Source organism: Pseudorca crassidens, chromosome 3 (assembly GCF_039906515.1).
Source record: "Pseudorca crassidens isolate mPseCra1 chromosome 3, mPseCra1.hap1, whole genome shotgun sequence".
NCBI lineage: Eukaryota > Metazoa > Chordata > Mammalia > Artiodactyla > Delphinidae > Pseudorca > Pseudorca crassidens.
Genome location: NC_090298.1, coordinates 7,949,344 through 7,973,169, shown reverse-complemented (window position 1 = coordinate 7,973,169; position 23,826 = coordinate 7,949,344). Strand labels below are relative to the sequence as shown.

The 23,826-nt window shown below is 42.1% G+C and overlaps 1 protein-coding gene across 4 annotated transcripts in view; it reads left to right on the top strand.

Moving 5' to 3' along the window:
* SEMA5A (semaphorin 5A) overlaps positions 1 to 23,445 on the top strand; it is a 486,740-nt gene extending 463,295 nt beyond the window's left edge. For all 4 annotated transcript variants that reach the window (XM_067730359.1, XM_067730362.1, XM_067730361.1 and 1 more), the window contains 5 exons: positions 254 to 424; positions 1,949 to 2,104; positions 3,503 to 3,550; positions 8,445 to 8,656; positions 15,941 to 23,445. In XM_067730359.1, the coding sequence (XP_067586460.1) occupies positions 254 to 424; positions 1,949 to 2,104; positions 3,503 to 3,550; positions 8,445 to 8,656; positions 15,941 to 16,060 (707 nt within the window). In that variant the 3' untranslated portion in view covers positions 16,061 to 23,445. The remainder of the gene's footprint in view (positions 1 to 253; positions 425 to 1,948; positions 2,105 to 3,502; positions 3,551 to 8,444; positions 8,657 to 15,940) is intronic.
* Positions 23,446 to 23,826: the final 381 nt, after the last annotated feature.

The following is a 23,826-nucleotide window of genomic DNA, read 5'->3' as shown; positions in this document are numbered from 1 at the left end:
CTGCAGATGTACATGCACTCCTTGGTCATCCTCGTGCTTGCATTTTACATGCTTAGAACTATTTCCTGAAAGAATGGGAGGAACTGAAGAAGCGTAGAGAGGAATGTGAAAAGCCAGGTGGAAGGTCCTGACCCCCCTCCTGTGATGGTCAGTGGTGCGCACAACGCGTTCACACAGTGCAGACTCTCTGTAGCTACATCGCATGGGTCAGATGTGGATTTCAGAAGTGGTGTGACTTTGTGTCCCTTCCCAGTGGATGGCGTGTGGTCTTGCTGGTCCTCCTGGTCAAAGTGCTCAGCGACATGTGGAGGTGGACATTATATGAGGACCCGCTCGTGCACAAACCCAGCCCCCGCCTATGGAGGCGACATCTGCCTGGGCCTGCACACGGAAGAGGCTCTCTGCAACACGCAGCCCTGCCCCGGTAAGCAACCCGGCCAGGCCCGTGCAGACAGCAGGGAGACTCACCCTTTTCCTGGTATGCAAATGGTGAAACGATGAAACCACATCACGATAAGACCAAAAGAGGGGAACACGTCAATGCCACACTATTGCCGGTGATGTGACCTCCTAATACATTGTTCTGCAATGGAATCATTCTCACCATGCTGTAGTTGCAGAACTAGTTACAGAAACCAGTGATAACCAAGTATTCTTAAAATATTTAAGCTGGTAATGGGAGCTGACATTTAGTTGCTTAGAATCAAGGTGGGGAAGCAGGAGAACCCTTGTGAAGTGGCTTCACAGGAATCCCCCCAGGACCGTGGGCATGGGGGTTCCGGGCTCCGAGGCCAGCTGGCCCATGTGCCCAGTGGATGCCCTGCAGCAGCCCACCCCATCCAAGAATTAGCTTTGTTTTCTGCCATGTAGGGACCACTTGGAATGAAAATGAGACAATCTCTTCTGAGTCTAACTTCGACTTTGAAACACACACAAACACACACACACACACACACACACACACACACATGTTTTTAACTAGCTCCTGCAGACTTTCCTTGAAGGTTCCATGTATACTGAAAAGTGCCTAGAAACCAGATTCTCAGTCATCCCCAAAACTGGCACTTTACAAATTTCTAAGGAAAATTATACCCTTTACAATGGATCAAAACACAAGTTTGGTTGCCAATTTTAATTTTAAATTAAACCAAGTAAAAAACCAAGCTGCATAGAAAAACATTATTTTACATTATTAATATTTCATAAATAATATTGAGAGTTCATTTTTTTAACCTCCTTACATAAAATGAGTATTAATTCTCTCTTTTCACACATCTGTAGGTCCGGTGAATTTAACACATCTTAGCGAATCTATCTTTTTGGGGTAAAGTGACTTTAGCTAGTTCATCTTTTGGCCTTGATGACTTGTGTGTGGATGTGCTTCAGTGGCAGTAAACAAGGGATAGAGTGAATTCTACCATGAGTACAGCCTGCCTTTGGTGTACTGACCCTGCAAAGTTGTTTTCACAACTAGAAAGAAAGTATTTGTAGTAGCTTGAACCCCTTTCACATCCAGGACTTTCTCATTAACACACTGTCATTTCTCTTGCTTGAGCACTGAGGCCGGTAGAAGGATTTGAGTATGACCCTGTAGGAGTGGGGTCTGCATTGATGATCTCTTCTCCACCAAGGAAGGGTCATGCACAGCCAGGCTTCATGCATTAGCTTATGGAGTGTCTAATACAGTTAATTTAGAGCATTAAAGTAATGTGAGTTTTAGAAAATGTATTTTAAGCACATTATTTCTAATCAAAGGTATATGAGTTCTTTTATTCTTGCTCCTTTGTATTTTATTTACTGGACTGGTCATAAGATACGAGTCCATCTTACTTATACACAGACCCATAAACATCATATGAAACCTTATGTACATAAGCTGACCCAACTTCCAGACTGATGGATCTTAGTGGGTCTTGTTGCCGCATCTTCTGTCTTCTGGCCCCTGCAGAGAGCTGGTCGGAGTGGTCAGAATGGTCCGAGTGTGATGTGTCTGGGGTCCAGGTCCGCATCCGCCAGTGCATTCTTCTGTTCCCCGTGGGAAGCCAGTGTTCCGGAAACACCACGGAGAGCCGGCCCTGTGTTTTTGATTCCAATTTCCTCCCGGGTAAGAGGGGAGATGCTTATTAGTGCAAACAAAATCATTTCCGATATTTTGAGAGACAGTGATTCCTAGGTGGGAGTTTTATCTGCTCTATGAGGTCCTGTTTGCTAAAACAGAGATGATTCAATCAACTCTTGTGGTTTCAAGGTGATTATAGATTTGTAGATAACTGCGTCTGTAGACTTGAATTTAGGCCATGAGTTTTAAGGTTTTTTTAAGCACAATGTCTTCTTCTACAATTTATTGCCTATGACATGATCAGAATAGTTTGTTCAAAAAATGAAAATAGGTTATTTGGTTACTTTAATATTAAGTTAAATGCTTTGGCAAGGTTGTGCGTATGCGTTTGCACAGAGAAAAGAGGGCCATTCTCTTCATACAACCTTAGTTTATTTGGGAAAAAGGGAGGCTGTCCTTGCTCTCGTCTTGGAGAAGAGGTTGGCTTGGCCCTTTGGCTACAGGCTTTTCCATGTGAAATCGATGTTTAGTTATTAGTGATAGCTAGTCACCCATCACATGCTCACTGTAGGCACGGGCCTACATATATGCCCACCATGTGCCTTAGCACTCTGATGTGGGCCAAAAGCAGAGACTAACCTCTTACAAGGTAATAGCAGGGAATGCCTTGTTTTCCTTCACTAAAGGAAAGATATTATTTTAGAAAAAACTATCAGCTTCAGCCTCAAAAGACACCTCAATCTTCTGTGGTCTAGAACTGCAAGAGTGTTTATTGTTGTTTCCTTTTCAACCATAGACATATTTTTAATTCTTGTTAACGCATGAGAAATCAATACAGGAGAGAATAGTGTTTCTGGACTCTTGAAATGGTGTTTATCCTTGGGCTTAAACATTTAGGTGGATCTCTCCTTTTGTTGGCTTCCTACTTGTCAGTTTCACATGGGCCATGGCAAAGATCATGAATGGGCTCGAGTAGGAAGGTTATTTGTTTTGGCAATTTCCTCTGAGCTCTGGTGGAGTGGTCCCCCTCCCCAGGCAATGTGACAACACTGACTTTGATGAGACAAAAAATCTGAGGCAGAAATACTACAGACAAACACTGTGGGGTTCCACAGCTGGCAGAATACATTGTAACAGAAAATCAGCCCATATGCCAGCCTTACTTTGAAGCTAGTGCCCTAGTTTCAACCCAAGGGACCATAGCATTTTCTTTTTGTAATAATGAATCTCACCCCTTTCCAATCAAGGTGACCTTGACCAAATACATCTCCGGTTGGTTAAGAAAAAAAAAGAAAGAAATACGTTTTTAAAAACAATTAATCAGGCTTTTGAAAACTGACTCACATAAAACTCAAAATCATTAGACATTTCATAAATGAATCATTAATGTGATCTTCCTTCCCTACACCCTTTATACATTGTGATTAAACTTTGTTTTTCCAGAAGTATCTGTGGCAAGATCCAGCAGCGTAGAAGAGAAAAGGTGTGGAGGTAAGTTATTTTTCTTAATTAATTTCAGGTATTTTCCAGTCATTTCTCTTGCCATATGTTTCATATGATGTTTCAGCTACTGGCCAAGAAAAAATTAAAATAAAACTGGAGAAACTCCTGAATCCAAACACCTTATATTTTGGCAGTAGAAATGCTAAGGAGTCCATATTTGACATCTGGATCAGTGGTTCTCAGGGGGTCCTTAGACCAGCATCATCAGTATCACCTGGGAACTTGATAGAAATTCAGATTCTCAGGCTGCACCACCATCTACAGAGTCAGAACCTCCCTGAGAGGGGCCCCGCACTCTGGCTTAATAAGCCCTTCAGGTGAGTCGAGTGGACATAAGCTTTATGGCCCAGTGATCTGGGTATTAGCTACAGTTAGATTTCCTATGAGTAAAACAGAATTCAACCATTTTCTTTATATGTATAGTGCAAATCCATAGAAACCGGCCTCAAATCTCCAAACTGCCGAAATGATAAAATGTCAGAATTTTATTATGGGCAAAAGGCTATACCTTTATCTCCAGAGATATTTTTCTAACTTCCTGCAACCCTGAATGACAGAAATCACATTCTCTGGGTCAAATCCATAATGCTTTTGGACTTTCCCATCTAGTTCTATCCTGTTTGGATGGGAGGGACTGGCTGTCCATTGATCAGAGCCCAGCCCTGGTCCACCTTTGGTGTCAGAGCCAAAAACCACCCACAAGACCAGCATCTTCATGTGTGCAGCTGATTCCTAACTGGTTAGGAATCCTAATAGGTTAGGACTTCATGTGTGCAGCTGATTCCTAACTGGTTAGGAATAATCCTAATAGGTTAGGACTATTCCTAACCATTTCTAACATAATCCATTCCAGCGGGAGGTCCCAGGCAGCTCAGCCCAACGGGCTTTGGTTTCTCACACTCAGAAGGAATCTGGATTTTCATCGGTGTGTTTTAGGAATGTACTTATTTATTAACTACACTGGTTAAGAATCTGCTATCTGTGACGCTCTATCTGTTTAGTCAGCCATCTGTTAATCCATTTGTTCAATCATCTTTCCTGAGCACCCGCTCTGTGTCAGTTTTGTGCGGGGTGTTGATCTTACAGCGGGGACTCAAACAGCCCCAGCCCCTCTGGAACCAAAAGTCATATCCCAAGAGAGCCCTGTGCCTGAGAAGGGCAGTGTCTGGTGTCTGACTGGGTCAGTTCAGTGAGCCACTACTTGGGGATCCGGCTGCAAGATGAATGTTGGCTGGTTCACATAAAAAGAATTATAGCTGTAGTATTTTTAGGTCAGCAGTCACTGTGTGCCAGACACCGTAGAGGTATCCTATTTCACCCTCACAAAGAGCATTCGTGTGGGTGCCACAGGCCACTGTTCTTTATGTAAAACCCTTGGAGGTAGAGCAGGGTTTGGAAGTCAGCACTCTGCAGATTATAGATGGGTAATACGGGTCATATAAGGTATGACACGGCGAGGTCTGGGGGTCGCACTCCGTAACCAACCTCTTTGATGACGTTGCCGTGAAATGTAGGTGAAGTGAAGCTGCCAGTCATCCTGGTTCTGCAGCAAATGATCAGGTCAGGTCAGGCTTCGCTGCCAGGTGAGTGATGAAAAATCAGTTTTCAGAGAAATTTTTGTTTGGGGAATTGTAGGAAAGGGAGAGCAGCCACGTCTTTTTATCTGTATTTTATAAATAGGGATCTTGAGGGTCAGAGAGATGAGGTTCACACAAACAGTCTAAGTGAAGCCAGCTTTGGATCTGGGCAAGGGGATCCCAGCGTGAGCTTTCAGCCCGGAGCACCACGGGAAAAGGGGCCTGGTGCAGAGTGTCCCAGAGGAGGGTATCTGGGGGATGCAGCCACAGCAGCCCCGGTCAGGCGACACTCTTGGACAACACCCGGGGTCACCACTGGAGCAGAGCTTGTAGAGAGTGTTCCTGCCCTGAGGGAGGTCAAGGCAGAACCTGGGGGCAGCCAGCATGCCCTCCAGGACTAACACAAGTTCAAAAACCACTTTCCTCGGCCAGCCTTCTGGCAAGTGAAAACATCCCAAAATGTTCAGATACGGGAGTCCTGCCAAGACCTTGAGCACCCGGGAGGACAGGGTGCCGAAGGCTCACTTGCATCCTAAAAGGCAGCTTCTGCGTGTCTGAACCAGCTGTTCCAAAGGCTGCACCAGATCAAGCCTTGAGGTGCTATTGATTCAATCACAGAAACTTTAATTACTCTATAATATTCAGAACCAATCGTTTAGATCTTAGGCTGCTGACATTGACACAGCAGAGTAGGTGGGTAAGAGGTCCGATGGGGCTAATTGTGGAGCTGAGAGGTAAAAACAATCACCTAGCAAGGATGTTTGGGGATGCTTTTTTCAGTTTGTCGAGAAGAATCAAACTTTGCACAGAAAATCAGCCAGTTGAATCGCTGGGTAGTTGGTTTCTATTCTAGCTTTACTGACCAAAATCAACAGCAAAAAGCATTGTGTTCAAAGCAAAGAGCCATGCTAAGCAGATTCAAGAGATTTAATAGGCTTGATTTTTCACTTATGCAGAAAAAATGTAGGCCTATTGAAATGTTCCAACTTAGCTATTTTTAGTTGCCTGAGACACAAAGACTGTATAATCATCATAAAGATGTCAGCTGGCCCCAGCCTTCCCCAGGCACCTGCAGGAATGATTCATTTGACTAATAACAAAGTACCTGCATAGGGAGAGAGCCATACATCTTCTATATATTATTTTATCAGTGCAGCAGAAGTACTTTTATTCATATGCTGCATTGACCCTGGGGGGTCCAAACGGCTAAAGTATCGAGAGATGACAACAGGTATGAAATCACTCCTGCTTATCTTGAGGGCAACTTCAGGGTTAGAGTAGAAGCTTCTAGCGGTTGCTGGTAGAATGGCCCCTGGATGCTTTATCCAGCTGTCCCAGGTTCAGCCCTAGAGTCTTCAGACAAAATCAGGAACAGCCAAAGATTTAGCGATTCCTTTCACTTTGTTAAACCAGTGACAGGATAATCAAGAAGTGAAAAATTGAGGTGGATGTCAGGGAGTGGGTGATATTTGTGGAGTGTTCTAGTAACGTCCTCCTGGATTATCCAGCTTCAGGTGCTGAAGACACCTGAGGCGCGTGTTGGGAGTCACCTGTTTGGAGTCTCAGCGTGGGTGGAGTACGTTGGTTCTGGTTCACAGAGACGAGGCTGCCTCTCCGCGCGGTGTTCATCCACCTCCTGGAGCGAATCTACCTCCCAGGGCCCAGGGCCCCGAAAAACAGTGTCCAGGAACAGCAAAGGGGCACAGCTTAAAGGGAGACGCTTAGAGGGTTTAGGGACGGATGAAGGATGTTCCACCTGTGCTGTGGATCCCAGGTGAGGCGAGGACAGCTCAGAGAGTCCTCGGGAGGATCCCAGGTGTTTAAGGAGAAAACATCCCAGAACCTGGGTGTAGTAGACAAACTCACGGGTCTTTTCTCCCCGAGAGCCCTGGGGACCTCCCCACATGGCCCAGCAGTCTCACCCGGCATCCACAGGGGTGCCCAGCAGGCATCTTCAGTGGTCCCATTTGGGTGCAGGGAGAGCCAGGGTGTCACTCAGCCCTCTGGTGGTGCATGAAGGGGACACCTTGGAAGAAAAGCCAGATCCCCAGGATGTGCAGTGGAGACATAGGGCCAAGAACCCTTAGGCAACTGGTTAGCTATACGGTGCCAACACAGCATAGAAAAATTGAGGTCCTGTTTTGTTTTACCTGATTTTCAGTAATCTCAGCTTCATGGTCATGGCTCAGATGTTGTCTTTATTCCCTGAAAGGCTTAAAATTTTGATTGTAAGGTGTTTTGCCAACACACAATGAATATCTTTTTTTCTTTTGTTGCTCTTTGTCAGAGATTAAGCAGTTCTTGGTTAAGCTTCCTTGATGTCACTCAAACCAATCCTGTCTTAGAGACATGAGTCCATGTCAGCTTGTTTATTCAACATTGTGTATTTATAACTCAAAGAAAATTACTTAAAGATGCTATTAGATAGAAAAAACACTTTAAAAAAAGAGAGTCATTTCATGACCATTAATAGATCATATTCCTTTGACACAAATCCTTTGTTTCTTTGGAGTAAGCCATTTTCTTTGAAAGGTCTCCAAAATACAATGTGAGTGAAAAAATGGTACCCAGGATAATGTTTACAACACGCACATATAGCATGCAAGTGCGCAGAGTGTCTCTGGAAGAGCACAGGAGAAGGTGGTGACAGTGGTTTCCTCTCAGAAAGAAAACAAGATTTATTCTTGTATATCCTTTTGCACTTTTATTTTCATGCAATCAAATGTTATACAATATGTGTATCTTCATATTCCAAAAAACGTAATGGAAAACATAAGAACGATATAATCGGAACACATTTTTAAATAAAATGAAATGATAAAGGAGGGGGAAATAGTCGGGCTTGCAGGTGAGCAGTGATTGGAAGTACTAGATACATCCTTGCTTTGTTCCCGGGACACAGCCAGGCTGCAAGCAGGGACTCAGCCTGTTCAGGAAAACGGAAAACATGTTCCCTAGAAACCCCCCAGACCACAGATCATGCTGCACTTGAAACAGAAGAACCGTCTCTTACAAGCCTTTAAAGAAAAAAGTGTCTCTGCTAGCGTATTTGGTGATCTTTAAAAGATCACCATATTATACGGTGGTTATAATCCATAAGAGCGTTGACTTAAACTACACTGAACTCGCTGCAGAGAAGTGTCTTGGCGGCCACGACATTTCAAAGGAAGGCCCTATGATTTCCTGAGTTTTAGAAGGAGTGTGGAGCTTTCCATGGCGTCCTTCTCTTTTTCTCTGAGCCCACTGAGCTGGGGAGGAGCGCGTCCTTTTCCAGGGTGGCCTCACTTTTGACGTTGTCTTCCCAGAGTTCAACTTGTTCCACATGATCGCCGTGGGGCTCAGCAGCTCCATCCTGGGCTGCCTTCTTACGCTGCTTGTCTACACCTACTGCCAGCGGTACCAGCAGCAGTCCCACGATGCCACCGTCATCCACCCCGTTGCACCCGCCCCTCTCAACACCAGCATAACTAACCACATCAACAAACTGGACAAGTATGACTCGGTGGAGGCCATCAAGGTAAGGGATCAGCAGCCTCCGCTGCAGCCAGGTGTGCAGAGAAGGCAGGTGGACGCTGATGGCAAAGCTCAGTGGTGGTGGCATAGGTGACAGGGTGGGGGACAAGGTAAGTGGCTCCTCTTATTTTTTTTATTTTTATTTTATATTGAAGCATAGCTGATTAACAACATTGTGTTAGTTTCAGGTGCACAGCAAAGTGATTCAGTTATACATATACATGTATCTATTCTTCAAATTCTTTGGATGATCTGCCTTATTTATTTATTTTTAACATCTTTATTGGGGTATAATTGTATATATGTATACATATATCCCCATATCTCCTCCCTCTTGCATCTCCCTCCCACCCTCCCTATTTCCCCCCTCTAGGTGGTCGCAAAGCACCGAGTTGATCTCCCTGTGCTATGTGGCTGCTTCCCACTAGCTATCTATTTTACATTTGGTAGTGTATATATGTCCATGCCACTCTCTCACTTTGTCACAGCTTACCCTTCCCCCTCTCCATGTCCTCAAGTCCATTATCTACATCTGCGTCTTTATTCGTGTCCTACCGCTAGGTTCTTCAGAACTTTTTTTTTTTAGATTCCATATATATGTTAGCATATGGTATTTGTTTTTCTCTTTGTGACTTACTTCACTCTGTATGACAGTCTCTAGGTCCATCCACCTCACAACAAATAACTCAGTTTTGTTTCTTTTTATGGCTGAGTAATATTCCATTGTATATATGTGCCACATCTTCTTTATCCATTCATCTGTCGATGGACACATAGGTTGCTTCCATGTCCTGGCTATTGTATATAGAGCTGCAATGAACATTGTGGTACATGACTCTTTTTTTTTTTTTTTTGTGGTACACAGGCCTCTCACTGTTGTGGCCTCTCCCTCTGCGGAGCACAGGCTCCGGACGCACAGGCTCAGCGGCCATGGCTCACGGGCCCAGCCGCTCCACGGCATGTGGGATCTTCCCAGACTGGGGCACGAACCCATGTCCCCTGCATTGGCAGGCAGACTCTCAACTACTGCGCTACCAGGGAAGCCCCCTACATGACTCTTTATGAATTATGGTTTTCTCAGGGTATATGCCCAGTACTGGGGTTGCTGAGTCGCATGGTAGTTCTATTTTTAGTCTTTTAAGGACCCTCCATACTGTTCTCCATAGTGGCTGCATCAATTTACATTCCCACCAACAGTGCAAGAGGACTCCCTTTTCTTCGTACCCTCTCCAGCATTTATTGTTTGTAGATTTTTTGATGATGGCCATTCTGACTCGTGTGAGGTGATACCTCAATGTAGCTTTGATTTGCATTTCTCTAACGTTTAGTGATGTTGAGCATCCTTTCATGTGTTTGTTGGCAGTCTGTATATCTTCTTTGGAGAAATGTTTATTTAGGTCTTCTGCCCATTTTGGGATTGTTGTTTGGTTTTTTGATATTGAGCTGCATGAGCTGCTTGCATATTTTGGAGATTAATCCTTTGCCAGTTGCTTCATTTGCAAATATTTTCTCCCATTCTGAGGGTTGTCTTTTCATCTTGTTTATGTTTTCCTTTGCTGTGTAAAAGCTTTTACGTTTCATTAGGTCCCATTTGTTTATTTTTATTCCATTTCTCTAGGAGGTGGGTCAAAAAGGATCTTGCTGTGATTTATGTCATAGAGTGTCCTGCCTATGTTTTCCCCCTAAGAGTTTTATAGTGTCTGGCCTTACATTTAGGTCTTTAATCCATTTTGAGTTTATTTTTGTGTATGGTGTTCTAATTTCATTCTTTTACATGTAGCTGCCCAGTTTTCCCAGCATCACTTATTGAAGAGGCTGTCTTTTCTCCATTGTATATTCTTGCTACCTTCATCAAAGATAAGGTGACCATATGTGCGTGGGTTTATCTTTGGGCTTTCTATCCTGTTCCATTGATCTATATTTCTGATTTTGTGCCAGTACCATACTGTCTTGATTACTGTAGCTTTGTAGTATAGTCTGAAGTAACAGAGTCTGTTTCCTCCAGCTCCGTTTTTCTTTCTCAAGATTGCTTTAACTGTTTGGGGTCTTTTGTGTTTCCATACAAATTGTGATATTTTTTGTTCTAGTTTTGTGAAAAATGCCATTGGTAGTTTGAAAGGGATTATATTGAATCTGTAGATTGCTTTGGGTAGTATAGTCATTTTCACAATGTTGATTCTTCCAATCCAGAAACATGGTATAACTTTCCATCTGTTTGTATCATCTTTAATTTCTTTCATCAGTGTCTTATAGGCCTTGTTTTTGTATCCATTCAGCCAGTCTATGTCTTTTGGTTGGAGCATTTAATCCATTTACATTTAAGGTAGTTATCGATATGTATGTTCCTATTACCATTTTCTTAATTGTTTTGGGTTTGTTTTTGTAGGTCTTTTCCTTCTCTTGTGTTTCCTGCCTGGAGAAGTTCCTTTAGCATTTGTTGTAAAGCTGGTTTGGTGGTGCTGAATTCTCTTAGCTTTTGCTTGTCTGTAAAGATTTTAATTTCTCTGTTGAATCTGAATGAGATCCTTGCTGGGTAGAGTAATCTTGGTTGTAGGTTTTCCCCTTTCATCACTTTAAATATGTTCTGCCATTCTCTTCTGGCTTGCAGAGTTTCTGCTGAAAGATCAGCTGTTAACCTTATGGGGATTCCCTTGTATGTTACTTGTTACTTTTCCCTTGCTACTTTTTAATATTTTTTCTTTGTATTTAATTTTGATATTTTGATTAGTATGTGTCTTGGTGTGTTTCTCCTTGGATTTAGCCTGTATGGGACTCTCTGTGCTTCCTGGACTTGATTGACTATTTCCTTTCTCATATTAAGGAAGTTTTCAACTATAATCTCTTCAAATATTTTCTCAGTCCCTTTTTTTTTCTCTTCTTCTCCTGGGACCCCTATAATTCAAATGTTGGTGCATTTAATTTTTCCCAGAGGTCTCTGAGACTGTCCTCAATTCTTTTCATTCTTTTTTCTTTATTCTGCTCTGTGGTAGTTATTTACACTAGTTTATCTTCCAGGTCACTTATCTGTTCTTCTGCCTCAGTTATTCTGCTATTGATTCCTTCTAGAGAATTTTTAATTTCATTTATTGTGCTGTTCATTATTTGTTTGCTTTTTAGTTCTTCTAGGTCCTTGTTAAATGTTTCTTCTATTTTCTCCATTTTATTTCCAAGATTTTGGATCATCTTTACTGTCATTACTCTGAATTCTTCTTCAGGTAGACTGCCTATTTCCTCTTCATTTGTTTGGTCTGGTGTGTTTTTACCTTGCTCCTTCATCTGCTGTGTGTTTCTCTGTCTTCTCATTTTACTTAACCTACTGTGTTTGGGGTCTCCTTTTCGCAGGCTGCAGGTTTGTATTTCCAATTGTTTTTCCTGTGTGCTCCCAGTGGGTGAGGTTGGTTCAGTGGCTTGTGTAGGCTTCCTGATCAAGGGGACTAGTGCCTGTGTTCTGGTGGATGAGGCTGGATCTTGGCTTTCTGGTGGGCAGGACCACATCCGGTGGTGTGTCTTGGGGTGTCTGTGAACTTATTATGACTTTAGGTAGCTCCTCTGCTAATGGGTGGTGTTGTGTTCCTGTCTTGGTAGTTGTTTGGCATAAGGTGTCCAGCACTATAGCTTGCTGGTCGTTGAGTGGAGCTGGGTCTTAACGTTGAGATGAAGATCTCTGGGAGAGCTTTCACCGATTGATATTACGTGGGGCCAGGAGGTCTCTGGTGGTCTAGTGTCCTGAAATTGGCTCTCCCACCTCCGAGGCTCAGGCCTGACACCCGGCCGGAGCACCAGGACCCTGTCAGCCACATGGCAGACATCTCAACAGCTACAAAGGGAGCAAGCAAGCATTTTCTGACATGCCTTTTAAGCTTCGCTGTTCCTGTGAAAAGGTGGCTTCTCATATTGGGAAGTAGGTTAAAAATGGGACATGGAAATGGCAACAAATAAAATACTGGAAACTATCGAGTGATTGGTCACCATCCAGATCTGCCTCCACTGTGCCTCAGCACACAAAGAGCAGTCCCACCAAAGAGAAGAGCTCCGTGCTGAGGACCTGCACATGCTGAGCAGTGAAATGAGGATGGGGTTTGGTCAATCAGATATACATGTCCATGTACAGGTCCATTACAGGAATCCCCAGGATGGCATCCTGAGAACAATTGTTACATTATTATAAAGACTATCTTCTTATAACTTTGAAGCATACTGACGTTTCTTCAATTCTGTGTAATGTTGGTGCTGGTGCAATTGGTGGGGGGAGGTGATGCATTGTGTTAAATTTCCTGAATGGGTGATTAATAACCCAGTGTTTCACCCAGAGATTTAGAGTGAATGACCAGTCTCCTTCTTGTTCTAAGGAAGAAAAGGTGGAAAAGGGGTGAGCCTGACAGATCTAGGTTTATGAGTCACTTACCAGCCGGGTAGACTTCTCCCAGGTATTCATACTAACTGAGCCTCCATTTTTTTTCTTGGCGAATTGGAGATAATGAGAATAAAGTGAGGTAAATTATACACAATGCCTTGAACACTGCCTGGCAAAATAAAAGTGGTTTTTATTTGAGGCATTTTGCATCCTGGTTCAGAGTACAAGTTACTTACTACTTTGAACCTCAGTTTCTCCATCTTTAAAATGGGTTAACACTATGTACTCCTGTATCATTGTTGTGAGGTTTAAATGGACTAAGGTACATGAAGCCCAGCATCCAGCAAATAGTGGCTGTTGTTCTTACTGTGTCTACACAAGAGGTCAGGAATGTGGCTGGAAAGACATCACAGGCTCTTGTTACTGCACCCAACCTCCCCTACCACCCACATGAATGCAGGGAGTTCTCATGAGCTAAGTTACTTTCATTTTTTTTCTTGTTTTTTTTTTTCTCTTTTGTTCTTCTATTGCAGTATAGTTGATTTACAATACTGTGCTCATTTCTGGTGTACAGCAAAGTGATTCAGTTATACATACATATTCTTTTCTGACTCTTTTTCATTATAGGTTATTACAAGATACTGAATCTAGTTCCCTGTGCTATACAGTAAATCCTTGTTTTTTATTTTATATATAATGGTGTGTATCTATTAATCCCATACTCCTCATTTATCCCTCCCCCACCTTTCCTCTTTGGTAACTGTAAGTTTGTTTTCTATGTCTGTGAGTCTATTTCTGTTTTGTAAATAAGTTCATTTGTATTGTTTCTTAGATTCCAGATATAAGTGATATCATATGATATTTGTCTTTGTCTGACTTACTTCACTCAGTATGATAATCTCTAGGTCCATCCATGTTGCTGCAAATGGCAATATTTCATTAAGTTACCTAAATTTTGATATTCCTGTTAAGTTGGTGGTTCCCCTTAATATTCTTAGGGAGTATTTGATGCCCTCTCTCTGCTATGATGGTTTCCTTTGAAATTCAGTTTCCTTCCCATGTGGGAGTACGGAATATCTTCAGCCCTTACAACTGCCACTGGTTGGAAGGTCTCGTGTGCTGGGAGCTGCAGTGTTCACACTTGCCCTCCCCACCCCCGCCATGAGGCACCCACATGCACAGAGACGGAGCCAATTCACTTCTACTCATGGGTCTTACTTACAGCAGGATCCAGAGTCCATCAGCACCTTATACTGATCAGATAACAGAGCCAGGAAGTGAAGCACCAGGAATTAATAACACGCCCCACGCACCCTCTCAGAGCCAAAACTCTTCAAGAAAAAACCTCCAGGACCCAAGAATGTGGCCCCTCTCAACGTGATCCCATCCCATCAGCTTATCTGTGGTGACTACTGCTTCAAGCATCAGAAGATAATTTAGCTGGTCTTCCGTTCTCACTGAAGACCCAGTAGGCACTTCATCAGAAAACTTGCTGCTCTGAAGGCAAAGTACTGCTGCCTAGTCTCTAATGAATCTTTCTAGAACTTTCTTCTGACTCCTTGCCCAGACGAGTCCTGGGCATTTGGACGTGCCTACGACCTCACATCTTTATTTTGGTCCTCTTAAAAGTTACCCTCTTTCTCGGACAGTTTAGCTTTTTAAAAGTATGGGTAACTTTCATGACTGTTAATGAGGAAGAGCATCTGTGTCAGAAATGGCCACGGTAGTCACCTTCCAACAAGTGTAGAAAATGAAGAGAAACTAAGAATCCCGTGCATTTATTTAAATATTTTCCTTCAAAATCTCTTACCAATGACAATCCAAAAGCTGCTTAAACACCTATCCAGTTATAAGTGGTAATATTCAAAGCGTTTATGAATTTGAAATCACTAGAGTTTTAGGTTTCTGGGAGATTTTGATTTAGGTTTTCTAACACTTGGAAACTTCCTGACTAAAGTTCAAAAGTAGACTTTCTGAGTAAAGCTCAGAAGCAGTCTGGTCTAAAAGCCTACCAGCCTCATTCTAGTTACCAGGCAAGTCCTCAGCAAATGATGTGAGGAAGCAAGTGAGAAGTGAGAAAACACATCTTAAAATAATGGAGCCTTAGGAGAGAGCTCGAATTCCACATACAGTGGGCTCTTGAACAATACTGAACTGTGCGGGTCTACTTATATGCAGATTTTTTCAATACAGTAAGTCCCCTAAATACGAACGAGTTCTGTTCTGAGAGTGCTTCGTAAGTCCAGTTTGTTCGAAAGTCCAACAATGTTAGCGTAGGTACCCAAGTAACACAATCGGCTATATAGTACTGTACTATAATAAGTTTATAATACTTTTCACACAAATAATACATAAAAAACAAACAAACACAAAAAGTAAAGAGAATACTTGAATCTTACAGTATAGTACCTTGAAAAGTACAGTAGTACAGTACAACAGCTGGCATCCAGGGGCTGGCATCGAGTGAACAGGCAAGAAATAAAGATGTACCACTGTACTCTATACGGTACTGTACAGTAAAGTACACAAAAGCACAACCACTTGTAGAGGATGCACACATGTGACAATGTACACCAGACACGTGAACTAACTTATGTGATTGGACATGGGAATGCGTGTTTGCATCTTTGAAAGTTCGCGACTTGAAGGTTCGTATGTAGGGACTTACTGTATTAAATACTACAGTACTACACGATCAGAGGTTGGTTGTATCCAGGATGCAGCACTGAGGGTACAGGGGAACCTCAGATATGGAGGAACCATGGATCTGGAGGGAAGACTATAAGTTATACTCTGGTTTTCCACTTCGAGGAGGGTCAGTGCCCCTAACACTCACATTGTTCAAGGGTCAACTGTAATTGTCTCCTAACTATATTCTCTTTCTGAAATACTACTTACTGAATATTCCTAAATCTTCTATTTCATTTTTTACAGGCATTTAACAAAAACAACTTGATCTTAGAGGAAAGAAACAAATACTTCAACCCACATCTCACTGGGAAGACCTATTCTAATGCCTACTTTACAGATCTCAATAACTATGATGAGTACTAAGAGTTCTTCTATTTTTGGCTTCCTGTAACTGCCCCAGTTCCTCAAGGCCTGTGCTCCATGACTGCCCATGTCTCCAAGACTTCAGAGATGGAGTTTGGGTACTCTCAAGTGCATTTCAAGCCACTAGTGTCCCATTGCTGCCAAAAAGACACATTCTTAAAAGCAACAAAAATCTACTCGTGAAAATCTGGTCTACAATTCTTGATCATTGTTTAATGAGCCATGGTGTGCAGGGTTTTTTTTATTGTGTTCAGTCCATTTTTCTAACAAGTCAGTTGTTTTCTTGAGCTTTTTCATAACTGTACCACCCACAATGGAAGAAGTCTTTAGAAATGTGAACATCTTCTTGACCTTGAGCGTAAATCTTCATGATGTTTTAATTCAAGAAATTAGGCACTTTATATGAGAGCCTCCCCACCTCCGCACGGTTTATAGTATTGATAAAATGAAGAATCTGAATGTGGCCATACAGTGACTCACCATGGATCTCCATCTTCTCAATCTGAATGATACTGTGTATGTTTGGACTTGGAATGCTTCTTGCCTGAGGTCACCCAGGGATTCAACCTGGCTTATATCTGTAAAGGTGATGGTATGAGGTGTGAGATGCTCTACCCTTGGTCTTGCTGCCATTACTGTATTGTCCCTGGGGTAGGTGAGTATAAAGAGCAGAGGTACAGACACGATGAAGGGGGAACGTGTTCTACATGCTGTCGTGAAGCTCGCCTTATTCTGACTTGTGGATTTCATGGCATTTCAGGGAGCTCCTTGTCGCGCATCAGCCTGGTAGCCCACCTGTCTGGTCCACAGTAACATCCTAAAGAACCACTCTGTAAAATAACCACTTGTTTAGCATTTGGATAACAGACTCTACACCTCCCCTCTCTCTGCAAAGAAAAATCTTGAACATTCATGATACTGATGAAGAAAGTATTGAAAGGACTGAAATATAATTGAAGACAACTTTTTTTTTTTTCCTTGTTACAGAAAGTATTGAAAAACATGACATTTAATGAAAAGCAACTTTTTTATTTTCCGTCTCCCTGATAGAACTAATGTATGGCCATCAGCCCCTACCAAGAGCATTAATGATGTGTAAAGCTGGCTTTCTGCAGCTTGTTGCTGTACATATTGAAGTGCTCCCCAAGTACCAAGCTGTCATTTGCTTCCTCTAGTTCAGGTGAGGAGATGTTCACCTCTGGTGCCTCTTGTTTTTGATCTCAGTGCTGCTTTGCCATCCATCCACTCCCACTTCTCCCTGCATGGGGGCAGCAGCATTTCAAGAAGTACCTTGAGAGGTCAGGGTGTTGGCAAGTAAGGATTTTAATGATTCCATGGTTCTGAGCTTCGATCATTCATAAGCATTTCAGGGTGTTTTGATACTATCCAGAGGGATCCCCAGGAGAAAAAAAAAAAAAAACAGGGTAGATTACTCGCAAAAAACTGATGGCACAGTTGGTTGAATAATTATTGAAAGTAAGAACAAGATTGAAATTATTCATTTTATGCCTCTGGGTGTTGTGATAAAGGCCTGGGTGGACATAAAGACATGTTCTTATTGATAAATGAAACTTCAGAGCTGGGAAAACTTACAGTGTGGGCATTGAGGGACACAGACTTTTAGCCTACACAGGTTGGTTAGGTTTTCACCCTATCCAATTTAAAGATTTGAAAAATCCTATGTTTAGTAATGAATGTTGATGAGTTCAAAATATTCTTATATGCCCAAATTTTCAGAAACGGCTCTACTAAAATTAAAGTCTAAATTGCAGTTGGGCTCTGGGAGGTCTGATAGATTTCAAATGAATGATTTTCCGGGTCTTTCCAGTGGGAAGTTCATGTTACATCTCCCGTATTCCTTGTATGCTGTATGAGATTGCTCTGTTTCTACGCAAAGTCCACACTTAGGAAGTGAAATTTAGCCAGATAGTTTTCTAATTTTCCTTGGGTTGGATTTTCATTGGATGCTTCAACCCGTCTCATCACTTTCCTATAAGAAAAATGTCCTCATTTGTGTAGCGTATTTTAGCCGGTTTTTTAATTCCTCCCCCGCAATATTTTCAAAGCTTAAAAGTTCATTCTCTTTCCCCTAGGAAAGAGGATACTGATATTTCAAAAAAGTATCACTGGACTTGATGGGAAATGCTTCCCAAATGACATCAAAGTTGGTCTTTAATCAATCTTGTGCAATGACTAGGGAAACCACCCTTCCCTACAATGGAATTTTCATGTTGTTGATTACATAAATCTTTACAATTATCACTGCAAAGAAATTCACTCATTTTTGTTTCCTGACACTCTATTCAAAAGAAAATTGTTCTCCTCTCTCTCGTCCTCCTTCCTTCCCTCCATCCCGCCTTCTTACTTAACAGGATATCAGTTTGTTTAGTTTTAGCTATAATCCAAGTATTTTAAGAATCTATGGAATAACTTTTGTTTTCCCATCAGTGTAGAGCTGTTGCTTATGTGTTTATGCTTCCCCTCCGTAGCCCTCATCAAGCCGCCATGTGATGGGCTTTCACATTGGTACCTACCACTTCTGCTGGAACCTTCATAAAGCACCTCTTCCTTAGGCTGGGATGGTTGGGATTCCTGCCAACACTTCTCACCTTTTAAATTACTGTGTGATTTCTTCATTCTCTTTATCTTTTCCCTCCCTCCCTTCTTTCCTTCCTTCCTTCCTTCCTTTCGTTCTGGTACAAGCGGTACAGATAGAGACTAATATTTTTAAATTGCATCTCTCTGAGCCTAACATCAAATGACATTAATCACAGTTTAATTTCTAGGGTTATTTCTGGGTACAATTGAAGTTTGGCTGGTTTTCATTAGGAAACTGGCTTTAATCTCACATCTAAATTCTTTGGAAGTGATTCCCCGTGCTCAGTGCTTTCTCTAGACTAGACTAGTCACTGTTAATATCAACCCTGCAGTGCCACAGAATCCCTGCTCGCTGCATAGGGGGTGACCTTCCCCAAATAGCTCTGAAGATGATGGCTTTGATGACACTGAGGGCTTTGTCACCCTGAATGAGATGGACTCCTGTGAATTCTGAGGTGCTCTGGGGGCACAGGATCAGCCTCTGTTGCGTGAAGACCCAGCATCCCCAGACTTGGGTGTTTCCTTACCCAGTTGTCTGACTCGCTTTAGGCATGTTTCTGTGCTGCTGTCCCTGGACGCTTATGGGAGGTTCTGAACTTCCCTTCTCCTTCAGAGACATTTCACTAAGCCTATAGATTCTGACTAGAATCGGCATTAATATTGGGAAAAAAGAGGGTTCGCTGTGTGTGTCAAGGGTGGGCAGAGATTTTAAAGGAACTGAGAGGAATAAAGGGTGAGTGGATGTGAGGGCCCCCTGCCGTGAAGAAGCCTCTGTCCCCAGGAGGGTTCAGCCCATGGGAACGGCATGAGCCACGGGTCTGGCCCCATTGACTCACCAGTGATGCAAAGAGAAAGGAAGTGAATGTGGGAGAAGGTGACCTTGAAAAGAAGGGTACCTGGTCCCTCCCAGCCGAGTGTCCTGGACAGTCCCAGGTGGGGACCCACGATCTGCTTGCGCAGTCCTGTGGGCTGATCCCTGGATCTTGTGGGATCAACTGCCCAGAGTGCAGGCAAAGGTGCCTCTATTTCCTTATTTATTTGCAAAAGGGTGAAATTAATGAGAATCAAAGCCTGTGTGGTGAGAGTTCCCACTGGAGACTTTGGTAGAGTTCGTGAGTCAGATGCCTTTCAAGTTATGGACAAAGTCTCAGCAGGGGAATCCCAGGGGCTACCTAAAGGGATGCTGTTTGTGTAACCACAGATCAAAGGAGATTTTATTAAAAAATATATCAGGTCTGCGTTCAGCTAGTCATTTTGTGTAAACACGTCCTTAATGCACATTGGAGGTGCAGCCTCCTTAGTGTCTGAATTTACAAATATTCCAGTGCCCCTTTATGAGATTTCCCTCACTTTTAGAGTCAATCATGTCCATTACCCCAACACTGTCAAACCACTTTCAGCATTGACTTAGCCCTGCGGGCATCAACTTTCCTTAGCCCCAGGGTGTCTTTTATATTTCAGTGGAGTTTTCTTATGTGTGGCATTTTGGGGTAACTATATTTAATTCTGTCTTTCTGTTTCAGAAAGTGACTCTGGAACATCTATCCAGAGGCAACAGGTAGGGTAGCAGTAGTGGATGCCAAGCACTGAGTCTGCCTCCAGGCCGCTGCTCTCCATGTGGCAGGGCTGTGCTTAAATCTCACAGCTCCAATAATCCTTGTCCGTGAAGGCAGAGAATTAAAACACTAACCTTAAATCTACTCATATGCAAACTCTCTGCTCTTATTTTTTAAGATGATGCAAATTGGAGTACACAGATCTCATTGGCCATGCCCAGCACATTTATTCCTTCTACTGTTTCTATCATTTCATGGTAATTTATGTTGGCTTGGTGATTCATGTTGACATGACATTACCAAAATTGATTACCTCTGATTACCTATCCTTAACTATTATCAGACACTAGAAAGCCATTCTGATCAATGGGTGTGAAGTGGGAGAACATTCATCTTGGCCTGAGAAATGTACAAAAGGGAATGCCAAATATTTCAAATGTATTACCATGTAAGATAAAATATTTGGAGACCAGTGGCCATTGTGGAATTTATTTCTGCTGTTCTCTCCTATTGAAGTCATTAATATTAGTTGATTTAAAGATGTTTTGTAACTCTATAAATACAGAACCAATGCATTCTGGTTATCCATCTTGATAACCTGATAAAACACAAGAAAATATATTGCTTTCATCCTTGCTTATTTTCTCTTTTGGAAATTGAAAAGTAATGAACAAGACGTAAAGTTGGACCATTGGCAGGGATTTTTAAAATGACTATTCCATAATCTTTTTTATGGTTTTATGTTAAAGATGTGTTATAGATATTTTTGTAGCAGATGGATCAAAGTGAGATTTTTTTAATGATCATATGTTGCATCATCAAAAATTTGGTACATGTTTCAGAAGCGTTAAGAATGGCGACCTGTTCTCTTTTGAAAATGTAAGTTCACATTGCAAAGGGTCTAAGAGCATCATCAAAACCAAAATCAGAGCCTGACATGAATGTACTGTTCCTAGTGAAAGGTGTCTCATATAGTATTTTCAAAAGACCGTATTAGTTTTGCCATAGAAAAGAAAAAAAGCTATCAAGCTTGTTTCCCATGATTCAGTACTAATTCTCATTCAGGCAAACATGTTTTACTTTGTTGCCATGATGACAGTAACTAGTGAAATATACTTTAAGACCAGAAGGGAGAAAAATTGAGATAGAAAACCACTCTATGGTATTTCTTAAACTAACGTGTTGGATGGGCAATAGAATTCATTCCACCCCTTGCATATCAGTCAGAAATCTGAGGCCAGCAGTTCAAACACGATCCTGTACTTTCTCAGATTTTTGGCAACTTAATGCCAAAAATGGTCCAAATATTATAGCTCAAAATGATCCCCATTTTAGATAAATACAAGCTGAAGAGCAAAATCTGGATTTCAGAAAATCCTAACTATCCTCCTAACATGTCACTAAGAAAGAGCCTGATTAGTAAGTGCAGATGGCTTAATTTCCTATTAAAAGTTGCCAGTGCCTTGTTTAAGGTAATGATTTATCATTTCATCTGGATATTATTGGTTGAAAGCAGAGGACTGATTGGCTATACTTTGAAGAAAATCATTCTTATATGCCTCTTTGAACTCAGGAATAGAAAATGAACAAGAAGCACATCATCGTCAGATGTGATTTCCACCCGCACTGCGGCTATGATGCCAGAATGGGTGCCACGATGTGTTCAGAATTTAGGTGAACCCAGCCTTCCAGAAACTGACATCACTTTAATTCTACATTTTCCAAAAAACACCTTAACGTTCGTTCTGTAGTAGGAATGTCAATAGGATGCCTATAGAAGTTAGAGGGTTTTGTTACTGTCTGTCTTCAGGCAAGTCTGTAGATACAGGAAAATCAGACATAGGCTGGTGATGACTGGCACAGATATGGTGAGTGGAATGAGAACCACCTAGAATATGGCCTGCTGTTTGTTTGAACTCAATGTCAAACTTGCTTCATAAGTTCACAAAGTTTTCATTCTTAGTCTGGGTTAAGAAAGTTAACAGTGTTTTCTCTGCTAAATTTGATTCCTTTTCCCCTGTACCATGACCATTGGCCAAAATCAGACTTGAACTTCCGCACTTTGGGAGAAAGCACACTATGAACCTTCAACACAAGCACCTACATCCACCACCAAAATTCTACACTGTCTGCAAGGGAAGTGCACAAACTCGGTCCAAGCATTCTTCAAAAGTGTGTAACTAAATTTGTGTGTTATGCCACTTGATGTGACTTTTGAAGATGTTATGAAATGTTAAATGCCTCATTCTGTGTTAATTTGCTGTTGCTGTTTTGTGATACAAAATAAACTTATTTGGGATTATTTCATTTTTTTTTCATGGAACCTTTTCCCGAAGCCACCTTGACCCCTTGGTAAACTTACAGAAAGTTACTGATCTTGAAATTAATTTTTAAAAGACCATATATATTAATCATAATGGAGCTTTCTTAGAATGAGGTAGCACTGTCTCCCCTTTATTGGAATGAGAAAAACAGAGCTTTGGTTGCTCTGTTGGAATGCTTGTGGATTTCTGGGTATTCCCCCTCAGGACCAATGGGGGATGGGGGTTTTTCAGCCCTTACATTTGACTTTCAATGTTTCACTAGAAACCTTGTTGTTAAAAATGTGTAATACCGATTTCCAGAGGTCTTCATTTTTTTCTGTTTATCACTTCACTGGTCTTAAATGCTCACTTGAGAGCTATCCAGGTCTATATCTACAAAAGTTGTTTAATGACACCTGGTAGATACATTGTTTTCAAAATCAGTTTAAGACACCATCTGAGGCAGTGCAGGCAGGGCGCCCATTGCCCGCTGCCCTGGATCAATGTCATAAGTTCAGGGAAGGGGCGGGCAGGTGTCTCCCAACCAGTCAGCAGAAACCAACTCTCACGGGCTCCCAGCCTCAACTCAGAGGAAAACAGGCATATTTTTGAGCTGGTATCCCCGAAGTGAAAGTGTCCCGCTCACTCCCTGCTCTTGGCGAGTTGCCAGGTTCTATAACCCAAACCTCTGCATCTTTTATGAATAATAAATTCATGAAGGATGATCCCGAGTATTGCCAACAGTTCCCCAAGCTTCCTTCCATACCAGCCCCCTCTTCATCTCTACATTTGGGGGACAAAATAAGAGAATCCTGATTATGTACAGTAAAAATTGTATTATATTTTTTGTACTTAAGCTTTATGTAAATAGTTTATCTCATTCCATTGTAAGTTAGCACTGAAATAAATTCCACCATTTAGGAAACAATTTAGTGGCATTTTTCTTTGCGTAGCCTCAGTGGCCCCTGTGTCCCCAGATGTGCTGAGCGCGATCACTACTTGAAGGAGAACGTTTCATTGGACTGAGACTGCAGATGACCTCTGGGGAGAACCCCATAACACGCTCCTGTGTGATCAGATGCCACAGCCTCTTGTGTGGAGGCCAAGACAAGACCAGCCAGCTTTGTGATGATTCTATGATGCCGTGGACAACTTTTACAAGTCTTTCCATGGACAATAAGAAGTGTGTGCCAAGGAAAATCGATCAAGTTTTTCATTTACAAGGAGTTGATAACCTGTTCTGTTGATGATCGGTTTACTGTTATATCAAGCTCGCCTTCTCTACAGCACACCATATTCCATTCTTCCT